This window comes from Mastigoproctus giganteus, chromosome 5, assembly GCF_048544385.1.
Source record: "Mastigoproctus giganteus isolate SK-2022 chromosome 5, ASM4854438v1, whole genome shotgun sequence".
NCBI classification, from domain to species: domain Eukaryota; kingdom Metazoa; phylum Arthropoda; class Arachnida; order Uropygi; family Thelyphonidae; genus Mastigoproctus; species Mastigoproctus giganteus.
Genome location: NC_143579.1, coordinates 97,056,965 through 97,078,167, shown reverse-complemented (window position 1 = coordinate 97,078,167; position 21,203 = coordinate 97,056,965). Strand labels below are relative to the sequence as shown.

The 21,203-nt window shown below is 38.2% G+C and overlaps 1 protein-coding gene across 1 annotated transcript in view; it reads left to right on the top strand.

Moving 5' to 3' along the window:
- LanA (laminin subunit alpha) overlaps nucleotides 1-21,203 on the top strand; it is a 1,178,005-nt gene that overhangs the window by 495,708 nt on the left and 661,094 nt on the right. The window contains exons 24-25 of the mRNA XM_090374120.1: nucleotides 3,086-3,226; nucleotides 17,289-17,468. Coding sequence (XP_090230246.1) covers nucleotides 3,086-3,226; nucleotides 17,289-17,468 — 321 coding nt within the window. The remainder of the gene's footprint in view (nucleotides 1-3,085; nucleotides 3,227-17,288; nucleotides 17,469-21,203) is intronic.

The following is a 21,203-nucleotide window of genomic DNA, read 5'->3' as shown; positions in this document are numbered from 1 at the left end:
GGTGGTTGAGGGGGAGAAGAGAGAGAGAGAGAGAGTGGTAATCAATGGACACTGCTCATCGGGGACTAATGTTATCAGTGGAGTCCCTCAGTGTTCAGTGTTGGGTCCATTATTGTTTTCTGTATTTATAAATAATATTGATGATGGTATATCAAGCTTAATGTCCAAGTTTGGAGACGATACAAAAGTTGGCAGGGTTGTTAAGGACACTATTGACTCTATGCTGCTGCAACAGGATCTGGAAAGGTTGAGCAGATGGGCTGAGAGGTGGCAAATGAAGTTTAACATTGATAAATATAAAGTACTACATATGGGAAACAGTAATCCCAGAGCAACGTATCAACTCTGTGGTACTACACTGACAGTGGTAGAGAATGAAAAGGACATGGGGCTAATTGTGCAGGCAGATATGAAGTTCTCTGAGCAGTGCAGACGGGCTGCAAGAGTAGCTCATGGTGTCTTATCAATGATATACAGGAATTTTTCTAGCAGGGATAAGAAGGTGATTATTCCCTTGTATATGGCAATGGTCAGGCCACACCTTGAGTTCTGTTTACAGGTCTGGAGGCCTCATTTCAAGAAGGATGTAGAGCTTCTGAAATGAGTACAGAGAAGGGCAACAAGATTAGTGAATGGAACAAAGGGTTGCTCTTACGAAGAAAGGCTTAAGTTTTGCAAATTACAGTGTCTGGAGACTAGGCATCGGCGAGGTGATCTGATTGAGGTGTATAAAGACTTGAATGGTTTGAGCATGCTTAATGCTGATGGGATTCTGCTTCTTGCTCAGAATAATCACCTGAGAGGGCATAAATTCAAATTGAGGAAAGACAGATGTAGGATTGATGTGTGGAAATTTGCCTTTAGCCAGTGGGTAGTTGGCTGGTGGAACAGACTTCCATCCCTTGTTGTTGAAGTTGATAGCCTTAAATAAATTTAAGGCTCAGCTGGACAGGTATTTCGAACGAACGGAGGGGTGAAATGGAAGTTTTTTTTTTTTTTTTTGGCTGATACTGCAGAAGCTTGCTTTCTTGCATCATATGCCTCTACTAATGCTTATGCTAACTTTGCAAGCAGGAATGAGGAGGAGTGCATCTCTTTAAGAAGGATGTTGATCTGCTGAAACGGGTGCAGAGAATGGCAAGTACGCTGGTGAAGGGAATAAAAGGGGTGCTCTTACCAAGAAAGGCTTTAATTCTGCAAATTAAAGCCTTTCTTGGTATGGCTTTAATATTTCAATACTGCAGCATCTGGAGAATCTGGGAAATTGCAGCATCTAGTTGTCTTCTTATAAATTAATTAGCAAGATTATAACTTTATTGAACTCTTAATAAAACTCTATAGTCTTATATCAAAACGTTATCTCAAAACTTAGCCATTCAATTCAATTACAACTGTATAATATTTATTACTATCTTCCTGTTTAACTCTTCTTTTTTTAATAATTTTTCTCTCTGTATATACACTCATGAACCATAACATTATGACCACCCTGTTTCCATGAATGGACATATTCCACACCATCTAGGAGTGATATCACTGACTGGTGCCAAATGTAATGTAACAGGACAGGTAATTCCTGTCAGTTCATCAGTGCGGAGCCCATGCAATGGGAAAAGAGAGGAACTGACAGAGTTTGAAGTGGGAATGATTTGCAGTGCTGGGAGGGTTTGCGGCCAGTATCTCAGCAATTACAAACATTATCGGCTGTTTGAGGGTTATTGTAGTGAAGGTGTAGTGGTCCAAAGAGAAACACAAGTGCCCAATGCATTGGGATGGAGAAGCCACCAAAAGTTGACAGTCAAAATGAATGTTGGTTGGCACTTGCTCTAGGACAAAAGATGACTCACGATCCCTCAGTTAATGGCAGACTGGGGTACAAAGAAATATGTTTCTGAGCAAACCATCCTTTGGACATTCTTGTGGATAGGCCTGTGGAGTAGGCAACCTGTTCATGTTTATTCTGTTCATCTCCATGTTGGCTAGTTATCATCAACACCTCTGGCTGCAGTGGGTATAGCTGCACTGGAAATTGGATGAAAAGAGTTTCCTGATCCAGTGAATAAGGGTTTCAGCTCCATTATGCCAAGCAGGTGAACTGCTTCAACCAGACTGCACAGTTGGATGAAAATGTGCCACTGGCAGTTGGGTCATGGTTTGGGGATGTTTTAATGGACATTACTGGGTCCACCCATTACCATTGAATACACACATTGAATACATACACACTATTGTTTCAGGAAAGTTTTGCCCTTCATAGCAACCAGTCTTACACAACAATACACACAAAGCATGCACAGACCGTCTGCAGCTAGCAATACTGCATTAAAACTACATTTAACGTATGAATTTCTTTTTTGTATTGAAGGATGAAATATAATTGCCACATTTCTACTTGTCCAAGTTTAATGTAATTTTGGGTGGTTCAACAAATATTTTTAATAAGTCCAAATACAAAGTTTCATTAAAATCTCTCGACCAGGAATTCTTAAGTTACGTGTGGATGTACAGAGAAACATAAGGACAGACATAGTAAACACAATAGGTGCTTATTGGTCTAATCAATGTTAGATGTATGCTAATGCATCTAACATTGATTAGACTTTGTGGAACATAACAAATTAAAAATAAAATAATTATTTTAGGTTAAAAAGAGTCAGTTTCCTTAAAAACGTTTTGGGGACAAAAATATCAACTTTAGGAAGGCTATTAGTTTCACTGAATAATACACCAGGCATAATGTACTAGATGTGAGCCAGGACAGGAAGAGAAGCTATAAAGTTATGACTGCAATTCTCATCGAATAAATAACATAGTTATGTAGCTTGCATTCCATACAAAACTAAAATGGAATAAACTTCTTAGAGCATTGCACTCTCTGTAATATAACTGTATTTTATTCCTTGAAGAAAAATTGATTTCAATTTCATCCACCTGGTTCCAAAGGTATTGCTAGGAAGGAATCATATGATAACACAATTATTGGGTTATTACATGTAGATCCAAATAAACTATCCAATAATCATTATATTTGTTTTATTATATTTTATGATATAATTTGTATTAAAAATAATTTTATTTATTTCAGGAAAATGTATATGGAGAATTTTGTGATCAGTGCAAGCCTGGAACATTCTTTCTGGAGGAAAATAATCCATTGGGTTGCACAAAATGTTTTTGCTTTGGTACTACAGATCGATGTACAAGTTCATACCTCTTTAAAATACAGGTAAAGTAAAAGTCATCATTTCAGTTAAGATCCACTTTATTTATTGAGAATATTTTCAAAAAATTGAACTGATGACATGTTTGAATATATGCTGCTGGAGTTATTTTTGGTCAAAATTGTGAAATGTTGGAAATACAATAGAAAAATCATTACCATTCATCGAAGCAGTGACAATACATAAGAATAATATCGCTTAAGCATTCTGATGGTAACAGCTAGGGAACTGTTAGAAGCGATGCTTAGGCAAAGGAACTGCTAAGGAGGCAGGGATCATATTGTATTTTGATGTGGGATTTATTTAAAGGATTCAGTGGGATCAGCTGATGTTAATAAATGCTAAATAGGGAGTATTCTTGGAAATAGTCCAGGGTACTAAACTTTTTATACCAGCCTAGAGATATTGTTCAATGTTTAGATCTTGAACAGTATCTCTTTGCTAAATGGATGTCAGATGTGCTGTGCTGTGTGTGACCAGTGTCAGAGAAGAAAAATGCCTGAGATGACTATTATCTGGGCATACAGAAGCCTACAGTATTTTTAAACTAGTTAAGAAATCAAGTTAAGTGGGTTAGGCATGATCACACAAATTACAAGAGGTCTTCGACAGAGCATGATGAAAAGTCAGAAGTATTTGCTTGCTGATGTTGACAGTAGAAAAGGGATAAACCACGTTGACCCACTGATTGTGAATGGCATTGCTCTTGTTCAAGTTGTATCACGCTCAGGGTGGTAGAGAATGAAAATGAACTAGGTGTAACATGAAGTGATTTTAGACATGAGTTCTCTTAGCAGTGCAGACAGGCTGTTAGGACAGCTTGGGGTTCTGTCAGGAATTTTGCCTGCAAAAAAGAGGTCATTATTATTAGCAATGGCATATGTTGCAAGAAAACAAGCTTGTGAATCATCACAAAACAAAAACAAAAAAAAAACCCTCTCACATTACCTGTCCATCCTCTCCAAAATTTGTCATTAGTTCTTTCTTGTAGTACCAGATGAAAGTTTGTTCCAACAATCAACTGACAGTCCTGGCTCATGACAAACCTCCATGCATCTATCCTGCAACTATCCTTCCTCAATTTGAATATATGCCCGCTCGTGTGTGTATTCTGTGCAAGAGGAAGAATGCCGTCAGCATTAAGTTATGCAAGATATTGGTTAGGATGTATTTTAAATACCGTATACATATTTTTGATGTGAATCAGTAGGAATGAGTTCAAAGAAGAGAATAGAGGTTTATCAGGTGCACAAAAGGGCACTCTTATCAAATTAGACTTAAGTTCTGTAAATTCGGCATCTGGAACTTAATGTTAGTAGTAGCTGTACTAAAAACTAAAGGTTAATATTATCTGTACTCCTTCTTGGGCAACATAAGAATACTATTTCCCTTGTGCATGTACATGCATGCACAAGGGAAATAAATTCAAATTATTAAAGAATTGTTGCATGATACATGTGAAGAAATGCTTTCAGCAAGTTAATTGTTTTAAAAAAATTCAGAAAGCAATATGAATTTAGCGAGAAAACAAACTACTACAGCATCAGGAATGAATTTGGAAACCCTTTACTGAAGGTTTCTGAAAATTTGCTAGGACCTTTGTTCATTCTAGCCTTTTTTTTTTTTTTTTTTTTTTTTTTTTTTTACCAACAATAATCGGAGTTCTTTTCTGGGCTAGAATTTCTCTGTGGCCTTAAGCTGCATTGTACTGGTCTGGTAATGTTAACTAATCTTTGTAGGTATTAGGCACAAAACAGTGGATCCACTATATCCTACAGAGGTGGGGGAACACGATCAACCTGTTTTAGAGAGTATAGTTGGTTGATATAGTTGATCCACCCAACCCTAACAAGACTTAATTAATAGAAAAATACATATTTCTTTCTAAATGCAAAGTATTGCATATGAGTAGCAGTAATCCCAGAGTAATGTACCAGATGTTCGGTACTACACTCAGCGTACTGGAAAGTGGATAAAGACCTGGGGATAATTGTGCAGTCAGATATGAAGTTCTTTGAGCAATGCAGACAGGCTACCAGGATAGCTCATGGTGGTTTTGTCAATGATATACTGGAATTTTGCTAACAGGGATAAGGGGGTGATTATCCCATTGTATAAGGCAATGGTCAGGCCACACCTTGAGTACTGCATACAGGTCTGGAGGCCTGATTTTAGGAAGGATGTACAGCTGCTGGAACAAGTACAGAGAAGGGTAGCAAGGTTGGTGAGGGGAACAAAGGGGGGTGCCTTTACCAAGAAAAGCTTCATTTTTGTAAATTGCCACATCTGGAGATTAGTCACCTGCAAGGTGATTTGATTGAGATGTTTAAGTCTTTGAATGGACTGAGCAAGCTTGATGCTGATAAGATTCTTCCTCTTGTTCAGACTACACACATGAGGAGACATTTATTCAAATTGTGAAGGATAGTTTCAGAACAGATATGAGGAAGTTTGCCTTTAGCCAGTGGGTGGTTGATTATTGGAACAAACTTCCATCTGTTGTTGTGGAAGTGGATTGCTTGAAATATTGTTGGGATATCAGACACATGGTATCACACAGATATAAGGAATGCAGAACTGGAATTTAGGGAGTGCAATGTGTACTCGAAGGATGGACAGGGTAGGAAGAGAGGAGAGGTTATGCTATTAGTTAAGAAACACATAAAATCCAAGGAAGTGAAGCCAGTCGATATCTCTGGACAGTGCATTGTTGATTCAGTTTGGTGTGACATAAGCATTGGAGGTCAAAATTGAGAGTAGGAGTGTGTTATAGACCTAATGACACTGATGAGAATAATAAGAAACTGTACAGGAAAATAATGGGCCAGTAAATCAGACAGTCTTATAATGGGGGATTTTAATTTCCCAGATATTGACTGGAATTTGTGGTTTGGTCACTCACACACTAGTAGGGCTTTTGTGGATTTATTGGATTATTGTTTTCTACATCAGCATGTTTGGGAGGCAACTGGAGGGAGTAATAATTTTGATCTGATTATCAGTAGTGATTCTTCATGCATTAATAATCTATAGATAAAGGAACCACTAGGTGGCTGTGATCACAGTGTGCTGAAGTGGGATTTACTCAAAGAGGTAACTACCATCAGGGGGAAAGGGAAAGGTTTTTGCTTGTGTTTACCCTTTAGCCAGCGGGTAGTGGGTTGGTGGAACAGATTTCCATCCTTTGTTGTGGAAGTTGATAGCCTAAATAAGTTTAAGGCTGAGCTCTACAGGTATTTGGAACAAATAGAGGAGTGAAATGAAATGGTAAATTTAAGGAAGAACTAGACAAAATATTGGAGGGAATAGATGGGTGATGTGGGTAGGGTTTCTTTTTTTGTCGATGCCATATAAGCTTCCTTTTTTGCATCATTTGCCAGTACTAATACCGATGCTAAAATTCCTGTCAATGGCCCTATCCTTTTGCAAACATAAACATAAAATTTCCATAAATATATATATTTCCTAAGAAATACACTCCTTTCACACTCAAGAAGCAACTCAAAGACCAACTGCAGACTTTGCAGATTATGTACTCCAACAAAAGTTCAGTATATAGGCAATCCATTGTTACCTCTTCTAGCAGATGTCTTCATAGGGAATATAGAAACAGCAACATTGAAACATCAGTACGGCTCTGTTTCATGGGCATTGTTTATGATACTCATGTAGCATTTTAATTGTTTTCGTAGCCTATGAAAGTAGTGAAGTGTGACTGACATTTTTTGAACACATGAATTTGAGATGCAAATACTGTTGGTTTCGGTGTTGTGGAATCAGTAGACATGAGATCTCATGTTAACAGTTAAATATAAGCAAACTGAAAGAAGGTTATCCAAGTCTGTTACCACTGGATAGGTAACATAGCCACCATTTCATTGAAATAAACTTCTCAGAATAATCGCCTGAGAGGGCATCAATTGAAATTGAGGAAAGACAGTTGTAGGATAGATGTGTGTGGAAGTTTGCCTTGTGCCAGTGGGTGGTTAATTGCTGGACAAACTTCCATCTGTCGTTGCAGAAGTTATTAGCTTAAATAGATTCAAGGCAGAACTAGACAAACATTTGGAGCGAGTGGATGGATGAAATGAGAATGGTATGTGTGTGTGTGTGTGTGTGTTTTTTCTTTTGGCTGATGCTATAACCACCTTTTGATTTTGAAGTAATACACAATTTTTAATATTTTCATTAATTTATTGAAACATAAGATATTGCATGTATTGAAAATTTGGTGAAAAAAAAAAATCTATTCTCACATTGCACCACCTTGAAAAATATCCTGCCAGTGCCCCTGCTCCACGGGGTTAAAACAAGAATTGCTAATTTCTGTGCAGTCACTAGGCCTCTCAGCATTTCTAATGAGCTATTAAATGAAAACAAAACTACTGGGCATGCATAATATAACTATCTGTTTTTAAATTGTTACAAATGGGCCTTGATTGCTGAATAACCCAGCAATATTATTTTGGTGGACCACAAGTCTTAAAGGATTGAGGGGAAACACCGGGCTGTGTGCTACTGATTTAGAAAGGTAAGAACACAGAAAGAGTCAGTATTAACTAAAAAGTAAAAGAGCTAGTATTAACCAGAATGTGCTAAGTAGACACTGACGTTCAGAATGCTCCGTAGTTAAAAGCATGAATTTCAAATCACTCAACTGAGATGGTCATAATATAAAGTAATTGACTAATAATCATCTTTTTAAAGAAATATGTTTGAAGTTTTTATTTAATATTGATTATATACACTGTGCTGCCACTTTATTAGGTACACCCCTGCTGTGCACACAAATGGTTTGTCCCACAATGTTGCGTCACATGACCACAGTTGTGGATATAAATGCAGCAGAACAACCTTTTTAGTATCAGTTAAGTGTACAAACCATAGCAAGAATTGGGGAAAGGAGTGATCTAATGGACTTTGAACATGGCATGGTAGTAGGTGCAAGATGTGCTGGACAAAGCATCTCTGAAACGGGAGTTCTCCTGAACATTTTACACACCACAGTTTCAAGGGTGTATCGAGAATGGTGGAATGAACAGAAAACATCCTCTCAATAGCACTCCTGTGGGACAGTGGGACCAACTGATGATGTTACCAACAGCAAATTCAAAATGGGAAGCATTCAAAGAACTTATCTTGGAAGCTACTAGGCTTTACATACCAACTAAGAAATATTGTTCAAGGTTTAGGCCAAAATGGATGTCAGATGAACTAATGAGGCATATGGCAGAGAAGAAAAATGCATGGGATACTTACAAATTAACACATGACACAGAAGCCTATGATAGATACAAGTTGATATGCAACCAAGTTACAAAGGAGGTTAGGCAGGCGAAGGCAGATTACGAGAAATCCTTGGCAAGGGATGCAAAGAAAAACAGCAAAGAGTTCTTTACTTATGTAAACTCTAGAAGGAAGGGGATGAATCAGATTGGTCCACTTGATATTGATGGGTCAACTGTTGATGATCCTGCTCAGGTAGCTAACAAACTAAATGAATATTTTGCATCGACATTCACACATGAGGAGTTATTCAGCAAGGGGAATGCCAGAGGTGTATTCAACTCTAGCAGTAAGCTACAGAATCTTGAAATAACTGGGAGTAAAGTGGAGGAGAAACTGTTGAAGATAAACACAAGAAAGGCACCCGGGGTGGATGGGATCTATCCAGTTATATTAAAGGAGGCAGCAAAGGAAGTAAGCAAACCCTTAGCCATAATTATGAGAGCTTCCTTGGACTCAGGGGAGGCACCCATAGACTGGAAATGTGCAAATGTGACCCCAATTCACAAAGGAGGATCAAAGGCTGACACAAGTAATTATAGACCTGTGAGCTTAACTTCTGTTCCAGGAAAATTAATGGAGGCACTGGTTAAAGAAGCACTGCAGGATCATTTAGACAAGACTTCAGTTATAGCTCAGACACAGCATGGTTTTGTTAAGGGGAAGTCTTGCCTGACCAACTTGATTGGATACTATGATGCAGTCACAAAAGAACTGGATGCAGGGAATAACTTTGATATTATATACTTGGATCTTAGAAAGGCTTTTGATACTGTTGCACATGGAAGACTGCTACACAAATTGGAGCAGTGTGACATTGGAGGCAAATTGCTGCTATGGATAAAGGGGTGGTTGAGGGGGAGAAGACAGAGAGTGGTAATCAATGGACACTGATCATCGTGGACTAATGTTATTAGTGGAGTCCCTCAGGGCTCAGTGTTGGGTCCATTATTGTTTTCTGTATTTATAAATGATATTGATGATGGTATATCAAGCTTAATGTCCAAGTTTGCAGATGATACAAAGGTTGGCAGGGTTGTCAAGGACACTACTGACACTATGCTGCTGCAACAGGATCTGGAAAGGTTGAGCAGATGGGCTGAGAGGTGGCAAATGAAGTTTAACATTGACAAATGTAAAGTACTACACATGGGAAAAAGCAACCCCAGAGCAACGTATCAACTCTGTGGTACTACACTGACAGTGGTAGAGAATGAAAGGGACTTGGGGGTGATTGTGCAGGCAGATATGAAGTTCTCTGAGCAGTGCAGACGGGCTGCAAGAGTAGCTCATGGAGTATTGTCAATGATATACAGGAATTTTTCCAGCAGGGATAAGGAGGTGATTATTCCATTGTATAAGGCAATGGTCAGGCCACACCTAGAGTACTGTATACAGGTCTGGAGGCCTCATTTCAAGAAGGATGTAGAGCTGCTGGAACGAGTACAGAGAAGGGCAACAAGATTAGTGAATGGAACAAAGAGGTGCTCTTACGAAGAAAGGCTTAAGTTTTGCAAATTACAGTGTCTGGAGACTAGGCACCAGCGAGGTGATCTGATAGAGGTGTATAAAGCCTTGAATGGTTTAAGCATGCTCAATGCTGATGGGATTCTTCCTCTAGCTCAGAAAAATCACCTGAGAGGGCATAAATTCAAATTGAGGAAAGACAGATGTAGGATAGACGTGCGGAAATTTGCCTTTAGCCAGCGGGTGGTTGGTTGGTGGAACAGACTGCCATCCCTTGTGGTGGAGGTTGATAGCCTAAATAAGTTTAAGGCTCAGCTGGACAGGTATTTTGAACGAACAGAGGGGTGAAGTGGAAGTGGGTTTTTTTTTTTTTTTTGGCTGATGCTGCATAAGCTTGCTTTCTTGCATCAAATGCCTCTACTAATGCTAATGCTGTTGAAGAAAATCACTTGTTGATGAGAGAGAGAGAGAGAAGTCAGAGGAGGATGGCCAGAATTGTGCAAGGTTACACAATTCAATGGGCCTGTCTGTTGCACAGTTGTGCAACAGATGGGCCAAAATGTTGCACATCATGTTAGAATACAACCTTGGTGCACAGAACAAAATATCGCAACGGACCACTAGTCGCACTTTGTCGTGAATGGGATACAACAGCCGACGGCCACATCGTGCACCTTTGTTATCAGTGGAGAACAAGAGATCACGCCTCCTGTGGGCACAGCAACACCAGCACTGGACTATCGAGGATTGGAAAACAGTTGCTTGGTCTGACGAGTCAAAGTTCCTGCTGCATCATATTGATGGAAGGCTCAGAATTAGGCGAAAACAACATAATCCATGGACCCGTCATGTCTGACGACTGCTGTGTGCACAGTGGTGGGAGCAGAGTTATAGTGTAGGGAATGTTTTCTTGGCACATGTTGGATCCATTGATACCCATAGATTCACATCTGAATGCTACATTTTACCTAAACATCGTTGCTGACCAAATGCATCCGTTCATGTTGACAGTCCATTGACGGTTACTTCCAGCAGGATAATGTGCCGGTGCACAAAGCCCGAATCACTATGGAATGGTTCCAGGAACATGACAATGACTTTCCTTTGCTGCAGTGGCCCACTCAGTCTGCAGATCTCAATCCTATTGAACATCTTTGGCATGAGGTGGCCTACACCTTCTGTCGAATCTAAAGGAACTGCGAGACACACTCATGTCTGCATGGTACTCCATTCCTGCAAAACGTTTTTGGCATCTTGTTCAATCCATGCCTAGACGAACTCAGGCTGTTTTGAAGGCTAAAGGAGGCTCAGCACGCTACTAGGTAGGTGTACCTAATAAAGTGGCAGCACAGAGTATAATGTGGATTACTGTTTAATATAAAAATGGGCATTAACATTAGTAGAGGCATATGATGCAAGAAAGCAAGCTTATGCAGCATCAGCCAGAAAAAAAAAAAAAAAAAAAAAAAACTTCCCCTTCACCCCACTATTCGTTTGAAATACCTGTCCAGCTGAGCCTTAAATTTATTTAGGCTATCAACTTCCACAACAAGGGATGGAAGTCTGTTCCTCCAATCAACTACCCGCTGGATAAAGGCAAATTTCCGCACATCTATCCTACATCTGTCTTTCCTCAATTTGAATTTATGCCCTCTCAGGTGATTATTCTGAGCAAGAGGCAGAATCCCATCAGCATTGAGAATGCTCAAACCATTCAAGGCTTTATACACTTCAATCAGATCACCTCGCCGGTGCCTAGTCTCCAGACACTGTAATTTGCAAAATTTAAGCCTTTCTTCATAAGAGCAACCCTTTGTTCTATTCACTAACCTTGTTGCCCTCTCTGTACTTGTTCCAGCAGCTCTACATCCTTCTTGAAATGAGGCCTCCAGACCTGTATACAGCACTCAAGGTGTGGCCTGACCATTGCCTTATACAAGGGAATAATCACCTCCTTATCCCTGCTAGAAAAATTCCTGTATATCATTGATAAGACACCATGAGCTACTCTTGCAGCCCGTCTGCACTGCTCAGAGAACTTCATATCTGCCTGCACAATTATCCCCATGTCCTTTTCATTCTCTACCACTGTCAGTGTAGTACCACAGAGTTGATACATTGCTCTGGGATTACTGTTTCCCATATTTAGTACTTTATATTATCAATGTTAAACTTCATTTGCCACCTCTCAGCCCATCTGCTCAACCTTTCCAGATCCTGTTGCAGCAGCATAGAGTCAGTAGTGTCCTTAACAACCCTGCCAACTTTTGTATCGTCTGCAAACTTGGACATTAAGCTTGATATACCATCATCAATATTATTTATAAATACAGAAAACAATAATGGACCCAACACTGAACACTGAGGGACTCCACTGATAACATTAGTCCACGATGAGCAGTGTCCATTGATTACCACTCTCTCTCTCTTCTCCCCCCTCAACTGCCCCTTTATCCATAGCAGCAATTTGCCTCCAATGCCACACTGATCCAATTTGTGCAGTAGTCTTCCATGTGCAACAGTATCAAAAGCCTTTCTAAGATCCAAGTATATAATATCAAAGTTATTCCCTGCATCCAGTTCTTTTGTGACTGCATCATAGTACTCAATCAAATTGGTCAGGCAAGGCTTCCTCTTAACAAAACCATGCTGTGTCTGAGCTATAACTGAAATCTGGTCTAGACAATCCTGCATGCATCTTTAACCAGTGCCTCCATTAATTTTCCTGGAACAGAAGTTAAACTCACAGGTCTATAATTACTTGTATCAGCCTTTGATCCTCCTTTGTGAATTGGGATCACATTTGCACATCTCCAGTCTATGGCTACCTCCCCTAAGTCCAAGGAAGCTCTCATAATTATTTATGGCTAAGGGTTTGCTTACTTCCTTTGCTGCTTCCTTTAATATAACTGGTGGATAGATCGCATCCACCCCAGGTGCCTTTCTTGTGTTTATTTTCAACAATTTCTCCTCCATTTTACTGTCAGTTATTACAAGATTATCTAGCTTACTGCCAGAGTTGAATACACCTCTGGAATTCCCCTCGCTGAATAACTCCTCATGTGTGAATGTCGGTGCAAAATATTCATTTAGTTTGTTAGCTACCTGAGCAGGATCATCAACAGTTGAACCATTGATATCAAGTGGACCAATCTGATTCATCCCCTTCCTTCTAGAGTTTACATAAGTAAAGAACTCTTTGCTGTTTTTCTTTTCATCCCTTGCCAAAGATTTCTCGTAATCTGCCTTCGCCTGCCAAACCTCCTTTGTAACATGGTTACAGATCAACTTGTATCTATCATAGGCTTCTGCGTCACGTGTTAATTTATATGTATCCCAAGCATTTTTCTTCTCTGCCATATGTCTCATTAGTTCATCTGACATCCATTTAGGCCTAAAACTTGAACAATATTTCTTAGTTGGTATGTAAAGCCTAGTAGCTTCCAAGATAAGTTCTTTAAATGCTTCCCATTTTGAATTTGCCGTTGGTAACATCATCAGTTGGTCCCACTGTATAGAATTTAAATACTGTCTCAGACCATCGTAGTCGCCTTTACGAAAGCAATAACCCTTCCATTTACCCCTGATGGTAGTTACCTCTTTGAGTAAATCCCACTTCAGCACAGTGTGATCACTGCCACCTAGTGGTTCCTCTTTCTGCAGATTCTTAATGCATGAAGAATCACTACTGATAATCAAATCAAGAGTATTACTTCCTCTAGTTGCCTCCCGAACATGCTGATGTAGAAAACAATCATACAATAAATCCACAAAAGCCTTGCTAGTGAGTGACCAGCCCCCAAATTCCAGTCAATATCTGGGAAATTAAAATTCCCCATTATAAGGCTCTCGGATTTACTGGCCCACTCTATTTCCCTGTACAGTTTCTTATTATACTCATCAGAGTGATTAGGCCTTTAGCACACTCCTACTCTCAATTTTGATCTCCCAGTGCTTATGTCACACCAAACTGACTTGACACTGCACTGTCCAGTGATGTCGACTGGCTTCTCCAGTTCTGCATTTCTTATGTCTGTGTTACACCACGTCTCTGATATCACAACAATATCCGGCTTTGATGCTTTGAGCAATACCTCAAATTCATCAAATTTATTTACCAAACTCCTAGCATTGGTGAACAAGTATACATGCACCTGTTCTTTTTCTTAGCTACCCTAACACAACCCATGTGCTTACTTGTACTGCAATGACTCCCAGCAGTCTCTCAAATATCCTGCATCTTGTTTTCCAGGCTTCTGCTCATTCCAATAGAAGCAGTGCAAGAATCACTTTCACCTCTGCCAGTGGCTACTGTTAATCTATTAGTCTTTGTATCCCTCCAAGCTAGCAGTTTTCCAACCCACCTAACACTGCCTCGATAGCATCAGCAAATATTCTTGCACCTTTTCTATTTAAGTGTATCCAATCCCTGTAGAAGCAGTCCCTTCTGTTAACAAGCACAGACCAGGCTGAAAAAAATTCTACCCCTTGAGCCTTGCACAATCTTTCCATGGCCGAATTGATCGACGAGGCTCTCATCATATTCTCCCTCCTATCGTGTCTGGGAAGAATTGCAGACACTTTCAAATTCAACCCTAATTCAAGGCCTTTTTTCAACAGTGACCTGTGCTTATTAAGTAATTCAGAATAAATAAACTGCTGGTCTTCTACTCTTAATATCATTAGTGCCAACATGTACAACTATATCACCTTTTGTGCCCTTAAAAGATGATATCCGCTTTACAACGTCATCAACCTTTGCTCCTGGTAGACATACCCTGGTCCTATTCCAACTATCCTTTTTACAAAGCATGTTCCCCGTTTCCCTGATAATATTGTCACCAACAACTACTAGTTCCTGTGGGACTAGCGCACTCTGCCTTAAGGGTTGCCACTGTGTTGCGTGATGACCAAGTGAAAGCTCTTGTGTTGATGTGGGCAGCTGAGAGCTTGATGGGCCCTCACTGTAAATCCTTCGAGGGCATCCATCCTGTCCTTCAAGCTCTCAAATAGGCCCATAACAACTCTGAGTTGTCGCCTGATTTTGTTATACTCCTTGCATCACGCACACACAAAGAAATCTCCCATGGCAATATCATGTCCGGTACCCGATTGATCCACAAACATCATGCAACCAGTGCATTTTAAAAGGCTGTGATTTAGAGGGTAACTGCCCCCCTCAGTTCTCCTCTGAGCCACAGCACTCCCATTAGCTTGAGCCTTTTGCTTTGCTGCTCTGGTCTGAGTCATGATTTCGATTTAATTTCAGTTCAAAATTATAACCCTAAACTTGTATCCCAGCACAGTTATAACGCTATATATATTTTTCAGTATCAAATAGTATCTACGATTTCTGTTTATATAACTTCCTTATCAAGTTATGTTATAATTAATTATGTTTCATTTGTAATCTAAGTCATTATATGTATTTAGTTAAAGGTACAATTTAATTGACAACGAAGTTTAACAAAATTAGTAGATTTTGCTGATTAATTGACAATATTATATTATATACTATACTATATATACTATACTAACGCTATCTAGTTCGGGATATAACGTATCGTATAACAGTGGCGCAAGTTACAAACAGTAAATCTACGGACACTTAAGTATTAATTAACTTCCAAATCTCGCTGTCTCAATTCAGAATGAACTAACGATCCTGACTAGGTCTATAAGCTACTTATAGAAAATAATTTGATGTATCAATTGGTCAATAAAGTGGCTAAATATGGCTAAAAAACTTCTTGTTCAGAGGAGTGCAACTCATGACACATGGATATGATACCCTTACCGTACTTTTATGCAATTTCAAGGCCGAGTAAGGAATAAATACCTCAGATTAATCAGAAAGACACAAAATAATGCTATACTACTAAATTTAAATCAAAAGTTTTAGAAAAACAATAATTTAAAATCAATAAATAAGAAAATCCACTTAGCAGCTTTGAACACGTCTGGCTCCCACTAGCCTTGTCGAAGCATTCAGAGTATTGGAGAGCTTATACAATATAGAGTTACCAAAATCACATGGTAGTGATGAACAATTACAATATATGTTATGGAGACTGTCAGGAAGATCTTTCATGAAATAATGGACCAAGGGATAAATGAATGGTCCTTCAATCCTGCCTTTCATGGCAGTTTGGCCAGCCCAGAGCCCGACCTCAATCCTATACAGAATCTTTAGGATGAATTGATGCATCAGGTGCTTGTCAGAAGAGACTACCCAAAAACAGAGCTTAGCTGGCCACTGCCTTGAAAACTGAATGGTGGAAAATATTGGAGAACATTTACAAAAAACTGATGGAGAGTGTTCCATGGAGATTATAGGCTTTCATAAAGACTAAAGATTTAATTACATGTTGTTAGTTTTCCCATGAATAAGCTTATTTGTAGGTATACAGATGTCTGGATATTAATGGTAGGGTAGTGTATATACACATACATTTCCCAGAAAAGTTAAAATGATTATACTACTTCAGCTGGGGCTAAGGTGTGATCTTGGTAAACTGAACTGAGCAGATGGACTGAAAAATGTGAAGTGAAGTTTAATATTGATAAATGCAAGGTACTATATTTGATTAACTGCAATCAACCAATAACATATTATTTGGATAGTGTCTGTGTCAAGGTAGATGATAGAGATAATTGAACAATATTAGTATTTAGTAGTGGCAAATGATTTAAGAAATCACGTTTATACAGCATTGAAAAAAAAAAAAAAAAAACACCAACAACAATACTCACACTGTATGTTCATCTTCTCCAATAATTTGTCTAGTCTTCCTTTGATATATATTCAAACTATGCACTTCCACAACACAAGATGAAGCCGACCGAGCTAGCTGGGTGGGTAAAGTGCCTGCCTGGCAACCCAAAGGTCGCGGGTTTGAATCCCGCCTCAGGCTTGGATCAGAGTAGTGCAAAACCTTGGGAGGTGCATTATGGCCACAGAAGCTGATGTGCCAACAACTAACTTAAAAAAAAAAAAAACAGGATGAAAGTTCGTTCCAATAGTCAGTTACTTTCTGGCTGAATGTGTAAGTGCATTTATTCTAAAATGAGCAGAAGCCCAAGCCTGTTGCTGTCACAAATGTGAACACAGCAAGACATTATCATAATTTTTTGTTAAAGTAAACTGAATATCATAATCATTACTCTTCTTCAGATGAAATGCATAATTGTATATTAATTTTAATTTAAAAAGGAGAGTTGCAGAAAAGATGTGTATTAGTACTTAATGTAGTTATTGCTTTACTTTCACTCATCATAGTAAAATATAACATAAATGTTTGTATTTTTATCTAGGTATTGGAAATGACTGGTTGGAAGAGCACTGGACTAAAATTGGATTCTGATTTAGAAGAAGTGATATTAAATGCTGATGTGAATGAAGCTGGTGGATTTATACATGCAGTTTTGAAAACAGATCTCCCAACTGGAATATTATTCTATTTTTCTGCACCTGATGAATATTTGGGAAATAAGGTAAAAATATGGGATCTCTCTCTCTCTCTCTCTCTCTCTCTCTCTCTCTCTCTCTCTCTCTCTCTCTCTCTCTCTCTCTCTCTCTCTGTGTGTGTGTGTGTGTGTGTGAAAATTAAAATGTAATTTATTCTTACATACCCTAATGAGCTTACATTAATATTTAAAATTTAGAGATAAATATAGTAAACAAGACTATGTGGATTTTTATTGGTGGCTTCAATATTCAATTTATGCACCCCTAATCCCCATAACACACACACACACACACACACACACACACACACACACACACACACACACACACACACACACACACACACACACACACACACACACACACACACTCAATATTCAGTACACAAAGAACTATACATTTTCCACATCTATGAACCTACAAAGTCCTACTGAAGATCTGGTACTGCATGTATGCTTGTAAATTACACACCATAGTTGTTTAGCCAGACCCCCCCTAGTAGGACTACTTTTTAGGGGCACAGGTTTGGAAAATGACTTATTTATTTGCATCATTATTAAGTCACCCACTGAAGACCTACAAAACCAGTTGCTGTACAGCAGACTCTCGATTAACCGGGAAGCAGATTAACCAGGACATTTCAAGACTACAAATTAAAAAAAAAATCAAACAGAAATTAAAAAATTCAAGTAATAACTAGAATAGGTAATAACTAGTATAAACAGATATTTTGCAAGTCGTAAATAAGCGACAAGCGGCATTATAAGTTGTCATTGGGAGATTAGTGTAGCTATTTTCTTGCAATCCCTACTGTCTTCATACCTGCCGGTAAAAAAAAAAAAAAAAAAAAAAAAAAAAAAAGAGACCAAACGTTTAGTTTGATTTATTGCGTCGCGTCGATTGTTGTGTTCCGTTGCAGCGTAAAAGGACAAATTTTGTTTCGTTATTTATGTCAGGGCTGTCAGAATTTTTTTATAGTAAATTTTTTTTTTATTTTTTTTATTTTTTTTTTTTGTTTAGAAATCGCAAAAATGATGGGTAAATGCAAAAGAGTTGCGTTTTCAGTTAAACAAAAACTTGAAATTATTCAAATGATTGAAAACGGTGCATTTGTTAAATCTCTAATGAACCATTATAATGTTGGTGAACAAACCATACGCAACATCGAAAAAATAAAGGGAAGCATCGTATTGGACACGCGAGTAGTGCGCGGTAAGTTTTTTTTTTTCTGTCGCCATATTTTTTACGTTGAACATTTTTCGATACAGTAAGTCCCAGTTCCTGACTTACGCAACTATGGTTTTACGTAAGTTTTTTTTTTTCGCTCAATTTTTTTTTTATTTTAGGATTGTAAAATTTTTAAAACAAATAAAAATAATAAATAAATAAAATAAGCAATTAATAACGATGATCATGTCACGCAAAAGTTGCACAAGTGAGATCTGGAGTAACAAGAAAAAAAATAGGAAAGAAGAGAATATTCTTACAATTTATTTAGGTTTTTTTTTTTTTTTTTTTTTTAAATATATATGTGGGGGACACATTTCACCACAATAATGTAAAAACCCACACAATTTCAGCTATAGGCATTATTGCCAATGCAATAAGATCGAGTTTACTATGCGTTTATAACTAGATGCACGAACAGAAAGGCCCAGTAACCTGGAAGGTGCAAATTGTTTAATGGCAGTGACCTCCAGAAATGTGCTTTAGTAAAATGTGAGTTCGCGTGAGGTGACACACTATTATCACCTTGTGAGTTCTTTTCAGAAAATTTCAGTTTCACGGTTATCGTGGTGCTGACTAAGAGAATAAGTGACAGTGCTACTAGTAAATCAATCAACAAAAGGAAAGCCATCAATTTGGATTAGAAAATTAAGCTAATAAGGATGTATGAAAATGGCCAAACATTAACAAGTATCGCGCGGAATTCAGATTTGTCAATAATAATATAGTAGCAATATGTTATTAGTCATTCCCGAATTACGTGAAACTCGACGAAGTCCTGGAACGTATCTCTTACGTATGTTGGGGACTTTTGTATTTTTGGATTAACCGGGAAATCGATTATCCGGGATTTGTTTTTTACCATCTATTCCGGAAAATCGAGAGTGTACTGTATATTGTATTCTTTTTCAGATTTATTGTAGTTTGTTTCTAAATTCCAAATTTAAAGATGAAGTATGTTAACTATTTTTAAATATAAATTTCTTAGTACAGTTAATAGTGAATTGCATTTTATTTTCGCATACGAAATATTCGTTATGCCCGCCCATTCTATCAGCTTTCATGTTATTATGCCCTTTAGCAATGCTGTTAGAAATAGTGCAATTTCAGAACTTACCTCTTAAATTGTTTATATGTTAATAATAAGTCATGCAGAAAGAAAGTGATTAAAAACTACTAAAATATTGCACAGATGAAAGTGCACTTTACTCACCGCTCGTCATTTTTCAATAAAAATAACTGCTGAACCAAAAGCCCAGACAATGGACTTTCATTGCCATAAGTTGGTTCATATGCTAGGGGAGAAGGGGAATTTTTTATATACACATTTTTAATTCCCATGATGTAACTCCATTACATGTTTCGGAAACTTAGTGTTACATAAATTCCATATTAGTGAAAGATTTGCAGGGGGTTTGGCATTTAAAATTAAATATTGCATATTTTTTAAACCATTCTATTGCAATTTCTTCAGAGGTGGTTAATTTGTAGCCGGAAAGCAGCTTAAATAGTATTGTTGCTGAATCAATTCCCAGTTTACGATGGGTAGTCCGAATGTTTTTAGCTAAGCTCAATTGAATTTTTTGTGCATAGCTTGATGATAGTAGGTTCAAGTGTTAGGTATTTTTGATGTGCCATATTTTACTCTTAAGGATCTTATATTTGAAATTATTTATTTGGCACATAATTTTGTGGCACCCCCTGTCCATTAGGGGCTGAGATCTGAAAACCCGCTTTAGGAAAATCTGCAACTCTAATGCAGATTTCATCCCGGGTGGGGAAAAGTGTCTGTATAGACATATATTGATAGACTGTGGGAATTAATGGTTTTTTTTTTTTTTTTTTTTGTTAGTTGTTGGCGCATTGGCTTCTGTGGCCATAATACACCTCCCAAAGTTTTTGCCTTTAACTGTGATCCAAGCCCGAGGGGATTCGAACCCGCGACCTTTGGGTTGCCAGGCAGGCACTTTACCCACCTGGCTAGCCCGGTTGGCTGGTTTTTGTTGTCTCGATTACTTTTCTAAATAACATAATGTCAGAAGAAGACAGAGATATTACTTGGTCCCAGGAACTTGAAGCATATTCTTCCTCTCTGGATTTTGCAAGAAGACAAGTGTCTATCGAGAAAGAATCTTCTCGGATACCAGTAAGGAATAAATGTAAAAGGAAATCAAAGACCCATAAAACTATTATAATAAGGGAAAAAGACAAACGTAAACTTGATAAAACAAATGTGGAAAAAATTATTACCTTGAATGTTGAAGAAAATACGAACCACCCGTCTCTCGTTAAAGTAGTTCAAGCAAGTACAGCCGAGAATGGTGAGGGTTATGGAGATTTTGATTCGCCAAGTGGTGTAGGGGATAATATAATTACTGTTTATAGTAGGGAGGTCCATAGGATTTCTTTTATAGATGGTTTAATATTGGGAGGATCGTTAAATGCCAGAGGTGTATGTGGTATTGGCTAAGATAAGAAAGGCTTTAGGAGAAATAATGTCTAAAGAGTCAAGCAAAATAACAAAACCAGTGTCC